Source organism: Podarcis bocagei (assembly GCF_964188305.1).
Source record: "Podarcis bocagei genome assembly, chromosome: 1".
Classification (NCBI taxonomy): Eukaryota; Metazoa; Chordata; class Lepidosauria; order Squamata; family Lacertidae; genus Podarcis; species Podarcis bocagei.
The window spans coordinates 123,665,662-123,674,383 of record NC_138125.1 but is presented as its reverse complement, the minus strand read 5'-3'; the positions used below and the strand labels follow the sequence as shown (position 1 = coordinate 123,674,383).

General features: G+C 43.1%; 1 protein-coding gene across 2 annotated transcripts in view; it reads right to left on the bottom strand.

Annotated features, from left to right (window-relative positions):
- Window positions 1–320: 320 nt before the first annotated feature.
- Window positions 321–8,722, bottom strand: part of COL3A1 (collagen type III alpha 1 chain) — a 95,862-nt gene continuing 87,460 nt past the window's right edge. For both annotated transcript variants that reach the window (XM_081194688.1, XM_081194689.1), the window contains 8 exons: window positions 8,639–8,692; window positions 7,768–7,875; window positions 6,298–6,351; window positions 6,048–6,155; window positions 4,310–4,583; window positions 3,295–3,482; window positions 2,178–2,420; window positions 321–1,509 (listed from right to left, as the gene is read on the bottom strand). In XM_081194688.1, coding sequence (XP_081050814.1) covers window positions 1,363–1,509; window positions 2,178–2,420; window positions 3,295–3,482; window positions 4,310–4,583; window positions 6,048–6,155; window positions 6,298–6,351; window positions 7,768–7,875; window positions 8,639–8,692 — 1,176 coding nt within the window. In that variant the 3' untranslated portion in view covers window positions 321–1,362. The remainder of the gene's footprint in view (window positions 1,510–2,177; window positions 2,421–3,294; window positions 3,483–4,309; window positions 4,584–6,047; window positions 6,156–6,297; window positions 6,352–7,767; window positions 7,876–8,638; window positions 8,693–8,722) is intronic.

The following is an 8,722-nucleotide window of genomic DNA, read 5'->3' as shown; positions in this document are numbered from 1 at the left end:
TACGCCACTGGGCGCCCCTGAGAGCCTGGCGCCCGGGTGCCCTGCACCCCTAGCGCCTATGGGTAAGACAGCCCTGCTAAATACATGAAGCGGCATTTGCTCCCTTTCTGCCCCCACTATTCTCCCTCTGCTCCATCCCGCTCCTCAGTTGAAATGTAGATTGTAAAATTCCTTCTTGCCTAATTTGCCGTGCTCCTCTGTAAAATGCCATTGACCTGGATGGCACTGAAGAAATCAATGATCACTATGCTAAATTCGTCGTTGATGAAACCTCCGGAAAGAGATTTATCTAGCAAAACACATAAACGGCAACGCTAGAGTTTTATTACAATATTTTATTATGTGTCTCTGTAAGGAAAAGACCAACAACCATATAAAAGCTTACAAAGATGGTTAACCTCCAACACTATAAATGTGTTAATGTGACAAAAGAAGCTCACGATTTTGCATCTTTATTGACTTTTACAGAGGGAAGGAAGAAAAGCCCTCAGCAATGGCCTACCAATGATACGACTTTTGATGAGAGACATTTACAATTGTTGTCAAGCCTTGATGTTTTAATGCAAGCCAATAAACCTGGCTTGCAGATTTAGGAGTGGAAAAAAAATCACACAACTAGCACCATCACATTAATCTTTTTACACTTCCCTAATTTTAGTGGTCTTGACCAGCAATGACAGGAAAGTATAGGAGCACCCGGTAAAAAAAAAATAAAAAAAAAAAAATCACACAATGCAGTCCAGCAATAAAATTATATTAGTCTGTTGACACTAGGGGCATTCACTTCTTCAGATGGACTGTACTCTGTTCATCAATAATCAGTACAGAAACAAAACCACCTGACCAGATGTATTCATTGGTTCCAACATCTTTTGAGTTGGTTTTCTTGGTGTGAATCATCAAACTCATCCCAGTTTCTGTCCATGTTGAGGTAGTTGAAACGGGGAATTCTCTCTAGCTTTATGAACTGCATCTTATATTGGAGGGCAAACTTGGATGCTGGAATCCGTCAGTGCTTGATTGGTGGGCAAGCATTCAATTATAATTACAGTTTTGCTGTACTGAGTGTTGAGGTTGTAATGTAGCACCATGGAGATACTGTTGGAAGGTTTTTTTCCCCAATTTTGGTGAAAGAAACAGCAGAAGGGATTTTGTTGCATGTCGTGTAAAGAGCAAAATAAGAAAATGGTATTTTTTATCTCAATTTATCTCTTTCCTCCCTCTCTCCAGAATTTTTTTGCAAATAAATAACTGGGATACAGTTGATTTGACTCTTAATAGCTGACAAGGTTAAGACAAGAAGAGCAAAGATGGGAGTGTGAATTTGTTTGTTGGGGTTCGGAACGAGCATGATTCTCGGGTTTATAAGAAGCAAACCGGGCCAATGTCCACACCAAATTCTTGATTGGGAGCGCCGATGTCGAAGGGTGCAATATCTATCACCGGCAACCGCATTGTCTTGCGTGTTCTGTACTCAAAGACGGTTCGACCCCATTCATCAGTGTGTTTCTGTGAAATACAAAGCAGAAAGTGCTTTTAAAAAGGTTTGATTAGCGACACTTTGGATTAATATCTATCAGGCTCTTCCATGGTGAAGGAGGAAGTATGAATGACCCATCGTGATTCTCCTCCCCAGACTTCTGAGTCATATGTGAGGGAGAAAATGCATATTATTATTATTATTAGCAGTAGTATTAATCAGCAGCAAGTAGAATTCAGAGCATACTGCCTTTGATAAAGGAAGTAGCACGCAACCATCCTGACTTGCAGCCATTGATAGCCTTGCTATTCCCATTGATAGCCTTATTCATCAGTCCAATCTGAGCTGGGAGTAGCTCACTGGTCACTGGTCATCCAGTGAAGAGGATGAGATGTCTGTACGTAACTATATGTGTGGAAGCTTGAATCAAAGTTTCCACCACCCTGCTAGCAAGCATTGCCCCAAAGTTTTACTTTCCTGTTCCACTTCTCACTCTTGTGATCGGCCCCTCTATAGTCAGCTAGGGAAAATGCTAAAGTTCTTCTGCACTATAAAATCCAATCGAAAGATATAACTACAAACTTAAGGCTCTTTAAAATGCACAAGATTAGGAGTGAGAATAGGAGGTTTGCAAAACTGAAATTTCATAATGGAACAATGAACCGAATCTCAATTTTGTTTTGCAATGTTTACTTACAGTACAGCCATCTTCCAGGACAGTGTATGTGAACTTGCTGTTTCCTTCTGCCTTGATTTCGCTGTCGGTAGAACTCATCATCTTCAGGGCTCTCTTCACATTGCCGCTGGCCTCGTCCATGTAAGCTATACTGTTTTTGCAGTGATAGGTGATATTCTGAGACGCTCGGCTAGAAAGAATTCTGAGGAAGGCCAGCTGAACATCTGCAACTTCTTCTGGAAGATCTGGGTCTCCGTAGCTGAACTGTGGGGTAAACACAAAAGGCTTGTTTGTTGTAGACGGTTGTAGACGGCGTAGGCAGTCCGTGCACCAAAACCAAAGCCATGCTGGGCTCTTGCCGTGAAGTTGGAAGAGCTTTCCCCAGTTTTTAAAGACCACCACCCCATCACCACCATTGGAAACAATGGAGAGGAAATAAAAATGAAGAAAAGATACCAGCTCCAGAGCTGGCAAAGGTTGTTTCCTGATTATTATTTTTTTTTGGGGGGGGTCTTTCCAATCAATGCCTTCCCCCAGTACATCCCCCTTTTAAATTCAAGCGTATAAATTTGGAAATATATATAGATATCCATGCATGTAACATTATATTTTTAAATATTTTTAAAAATCAGCATTAGCAATGCAAGAAACATCTGATAAAAATGGCAAGAGCCATGAAAGTTGCTATGGTAGTTGGGAGAGAAGACAATTATGTTTTTCATTCAATTAGAAATGGATCCAGAGTTGCTTCTTTCTTGAGAAGCAATTTAATTACACTCTCAAGTCAAGGTTTGCTTGACCAAATATTAATAATATTAATAATATTAATAATATTAATAATATTAATAATATTAATAATATTAATGATAACAACAACAAAAATTTATACCCTGTCCATCTGGCTGGGTTTCCCCAGCCACTCTGGGTGGCTCCCAACAGAATATTAAAAACACGATAAAGCATCAAACATTAAAAACTTCCCTAAACAGGGTTGCCTTCAGAAGCCTTCTAAAAGTCAGATAGTTGTTTATCTCCTTGATATCTGATGGGAGGGTGTTCCACAGGGCAGAAGGCCCTCGGAGCTGGACATCAGTGTCCGGGCTGAACGATAGGGCTGGAGACGCATCGTTCTTCTTACCTGGAAGCCTCCATTCATAGACTCTCCAAACCAAATATGTTTCTTTTCGGGTCCTGGGCTTGTCCACCAGTTCTTCTTTGGAACACTCATAGGATTAGCACTGATGCACGTCTCTCCAGTTTCCATATTGCAGTATACTTTAATGGCGTCCAATTTGCAACCTTGGTTGGGATCGATCCAGTACTCCCCTAAAGTGACAAAGCAAAAGGCCATTCTTTAACCTGGGATTAGATTCTTCCTCACACTGGATGCCAAAGGCTTCTGCTGCCTTGTGGGGTTACTTTGGGAAGAATACAAACCTAAACGATAATATCACTCTACACTTGTATGCTCTTAACGTTTGCTGGGTCATATTTAGTACTGTTAATCTTTACACTTCCTTCAAAGTCTAATTCAACTGAATAACAGCTACACATTCCCCCGACACATTTCTTCATTATCAGGAACATCAAGCACTTTGGTAATAATAATAATAATAATAATAATAATAATAATAATAATAATAATACCCTGCCAATCTGACTGGGTTGCCCCAGCCACTCTGGGCAGCTTCCAGCATATACAGAAACAGAATAAAACATCAAACATTAAAGTTATAGGTTATAGTTATATAGTATAGTTATAGGATCCCAAGCCCTATTATTTCCACAATTTGCCTGCAATCCAGCCCTGAAACTATTCCAGACTTGGAGCTAATGTAGTTCATTGCCTCCTGTTGTGGCTAAGTGCAGGAATCAGCCACTAGTCGATCCCTCCTTCTCCCCTCTTCATGGAAATATATAATATGATTACATTGAGCATTACATGGTGCAGCATCATTTGCTGTCATTGATTAAGAAATGCATAGTGTACCAACGGAGCACCACATTTTATATTACCAGTCTTTACCAGAAAGAGAGGGAAACGAGATCTATGGGGCAGTTCTGTGTCCCTCGCGATGCCCGGTTCTTTTCTTGAGACTGCATATTTCTCACTGACTTCTCTATGACCTGGATCAGAACAGAAATGAACATACCACTCTTAAGTTCAGGATGGCAGAACTTCAGATCTCTGCAATTCCGAGCTGGGTTCTTCCGTGAGCCATCGGGGCTAACGATGTTTTCGATTTGGTTGTTGATTGACTTCAGCGAAGTTAAAATATCGCTCATGGCTATTTTGTCCTCATCTGGCTGGTCTCTGTAGTAGGATGGCCCTTTTTCAAGGTTCTCTGGGCCACCACCTCCGCAGCATGGACCAGGAGCTCCAGGTTGACCAGGAGGCCCTGGAGGACCACCATGACCCGCAGGACCCTAGAAAATAAAACAAGCCCCGCCCATAACTCAAAAATGCACATGTACATTAGTTCATCTGTACACTCAAAGAAAAGGACCAGTCAGTGTTACTGGCACTTTTAGTCTTATGCTGCAAGACACCAGGCTCAAAATCTCCACATAGGGTTGGACTAAATATTTATCCTTTGGTCAAGCTTATCTTTGATCTGGTCTTGTATGTGGCTATTTCAGTGGCGTGTGGTGAAATTTTAATAGTTGAACAGTTAGGGCCAGCTTGTGAAGGCGATTGGGGGGGGGGAGAGTGTTATACCTCCCTCCCTAAACCAGGCAGAAGCTTCCCAGGCTTTGGAAAGAAGGCACTAGGCTTTAATGCTTTAATACTCTTATTTACTGGGAACATTTAGGGGACTAGCTTAGTTCCCCTAGTCCACTAACCACATGACACTGGACTATTTAGATAGGAAAGGTTTCAGACTAGTCCTCTCCCCAGTGATATTTCAGTCCATAACTGTGCCTTGTTATATAATAATAATAATAATAATAATAATAATAATAATAATAATAATAATAATTTATACCCCGCCCATCTGGCTGGGTTTCTCCAGCCACTCTAGGCAGCTTCCAACAGAATATTAAAATACAATAACCTATTAAAAGCTTCCCTAAACAGGGCTGCCTTCAGATGTCTTCTAAAAGTCTGGTAGTTGGTTTTCTCTTTGACATCTGGTGAGAGGGCGTTCCACAGGGCGGGTGCCACCACCGAGAAGGCCCTCTGCATGGTTCCCTGTAACCTGGCTTCTCGCAGTGAGGGAACCGCCAGAAGGCCCTCAGCACTGGACCTAAGAGTCCGGGCAGAACGATGGAGGTGGAGATGCTCCTTCAGGTATACAGGACCGAGGCCGTTTAGGGCTTTAAAGGTCAGCACCAACACTTTGACTTGTGTTCGGAAATGTACTGTCACCCAATAGAAACAGCAGATATAATAATCATTATCTGTTTATTTTATTTTATTCTATTAATCCTTCTATTTTATCATCATACCTATGAAATACGCAAGAACCTTCTATCACTCAGCTTGAGCTTTGTGAGCAACAAATCTGAATAAATCTGAATAGTGAGGCCAGCTGGATAGACACCTTCACTTTCATTGTAACTGGCTGTGCATGTGGCCAGTTGTAGTGCGGAAGCTGTCTGTTTAGTGCCACCTACTTCCCACACTCAGGATTGGGTACCATAACTCTGGCTCAGGTACAGCTCTCATAAGGAAAAGCCATTTGCCTGAAATTCAGCATGGTCAGGCTAAACTCTGCAGCTTTTATTTTTGCCACTCTTTATTGAGAAGCTCTGTTCAGATCCCTTTGGGCACAAACTTGATCTCCCTTCTTGTCAAGTCTTGTGCTGGGCTCCCAGACGGTATGGAGACTAGCTTTCAAGACGATGCTTCTCACTTTTCATCATCTTAAAGAGTGCTGATTCCCTTACCGGAGCGCCAGATTCACCTCTGCTTCCACGAGGACCTGGAGGGCCAATGGGACCTGGGTAGCCACTTGTACCATCTTTTCCAGGTGGGCCATTTGGACCAGGGGGACCCTAAACAGAAGAGGAAGGAGGAGGAGGAGAAGGAGGAGGAGGAGGAGGAGGAGGAGGAGGAGGAGAAAGTTAGTTCTCTCTCAGCTGTCTAGCCATAATTTGAGAATGCATTCAGGTTGGACAGAATCAACAGGTTACTTACTCTTGCACCAGCAGGTCCTGGGCTTCCACTTGGACCTTGAGGACCCAATGCACCCTGTCAAAAAAATAATAATGATGTAGATCTAGTAAAATCCAGTTTTTACATTCTTTTCTTTACATTGGAACACCTGTATTGTTGCACTCACTACAAGATCTGGCAATCCATAGAAGATGAATATATATATATCTACAGCTATTCGGCATGCAAGTTAACTGGAACATCAAACTCCAAAGGTAGAACCTCTCTAGATATCAGATGCATGACATCAGGTATGGGACAAGTAAGGGTACAAACTGGGAGCTTAAATTGAAATCCCGATTGTTCATTTGCTGCAGCAAGGCATGCTTCCCCTGCTCATCCAGCTGAGATGGGTGGATTTATGCCTTGCTCCAGGAGGGGAAAGTAGTTTCCATGGGATAGAGCTTCTCCCTCACAGCACTTCTCTTCCAATCTCTGAAACCTAGGGATTCAAATAGCAGTGAAGGGTTGTTTGCAAAAGGGCTTTCCGGCAGCTCTGTGCTGCACTTTGACGTCCCGAAAATCAGGGCTTCAAAGTGCAGCATCACCTGACACCATCATGACCTCATGTGACTGACAGGTGGGTGGCCCTGCATAGCTGTCAAATGTGACCCACTGAGGTGGGGAGACAATAATCTAGCTTGACAGCCAGAAAAAAGATCCCCACCTCTGAGCTATTACACTGGCCGGGTCAAATATAAATAAAATGGTTCTCTATTTTCATTATTACAGTTTTGTATGGGACCATAAGCTATGTTAATGTGCATGGTTTAGAAGCTAAGTGTTCTCGGAATTAAATACAACTTGAATGCTTCCATTCTAGAATATAGGTGGTACCAGTCGCTTTAAAGGTAGGTAACTCAGGGATTATCTATTGATTTCAGCATTGGCTCCACTGATCAAATAATGTTAGCTGGACTTAAGTCCTATTGAAATCAATGACACAATTCCATGTTTTACGTGGATTTCAAGGAGGCTTAAGTACAACAAACTTCCTCTGGCTTAGAGCCATTGTGCATATGGGCTATCAGAAAACTGAAATGCCATTTTTTAATTTCTTTGCTGTTTTGAATGTGACCTACCCATAAATGAGTGGTCTATTAATGCCAGTAACAAAACAGTAAGGAGTTTCTCTCATGCATTGCTGCCAAGGATACTGGGATATCCCAAAAGGTTCAACTTTACTCCTACAAAAATGAAATAATTATATTCCCAAGTGATATTGCTAGGCATGTTTCCTCCACAAAACGCCTGCAAAATCACTCCTGGTTTCCTCTGCCAAAACATTAAATTGTACATCATTTGGTGGATAATCCAGGCACTGTAGGGATCACTTGTGATACTTTTCGTTCTTGTCAAAGTTACATATTGTGCTAAACACTGGGGTCGTGAAACAAATCCAGCATTTTCCCCCTCTTACGCAAGAAAGGCAGGAGAGTTCTGCAAACTTACACTTGGACCAGGGGGTCCGGGGTTACCAGGGAATCCTCGGTGGCCCTTCATCCCATTGCTGCCACGTTCACCGGCTTCACCTTTGTCACCACGTGCACCCGCAGGGCCCTTGTAGAAGCATATTGACAAAGAGTTTTCATAAGAGTATACTTGGGTTTAATGAGAACTAGTAATATAATAATAATAATTTATTATTTATACCCCGCCCATCTGGCTGGGTTTCCCCAGCCACTCTGGGCGGCTTCCAACAAAACACTAAAATACAATAACCTATTAAACATTAAAAGCCTCCCTAAACAGGGCTGCCTTCAGATGTCTTCTAAAAGTTTGGTAGTTATTTTTCTCTTTGACATCTGGTGGGTGGGCGTTCCACAGGGCGGGTGCCACTACCGAGAAGGCCCTCTGCCTGGTTCCCTGTAACTTGGCTTCTCGCAGTGAGGGAACCACCAGAAGGCCCTCAGCGCTGGACCTCAGTGTCCAGGCTGAATGATGGGGGTGGAAACACTCCTTCAGGTATACTGGACCAAGGCCGTTTGGGGCTTTAAAGGTCAGCAGCAACACTTTGAAATGTGCTCAGAAACGTATTGGGAGCCAGTGTAGGTTTTTCAAGACCGGTGTTATATGGTCTCAGCGGCCGCTCCCAGTCTCCAGTCTAGCTGCCTCATTCTGGATTAGTTGTAGTTTCCGGGTCACCTTCAAAGGTAGCCCCACATAGAGCGCATTGCAGTAGTCCAAGCGAGAGATAACTAGAGCATGCACCACTCTGGCGAGACAGTCTGCAGGCAGGTAGGGTCTCAGCCTGCGTACCAGGTGGAGCTGGTAGACAGCTGCCCTGGACACATACATGAAAAGTTCTGAAGCAGAGACTTACGGGAGCACCACGGGCACCAGCAGGGCCAGCAGGGCCGACTGGACCAGCAGGTCCCTGTAACAAACAACAACACAGGATTATGTC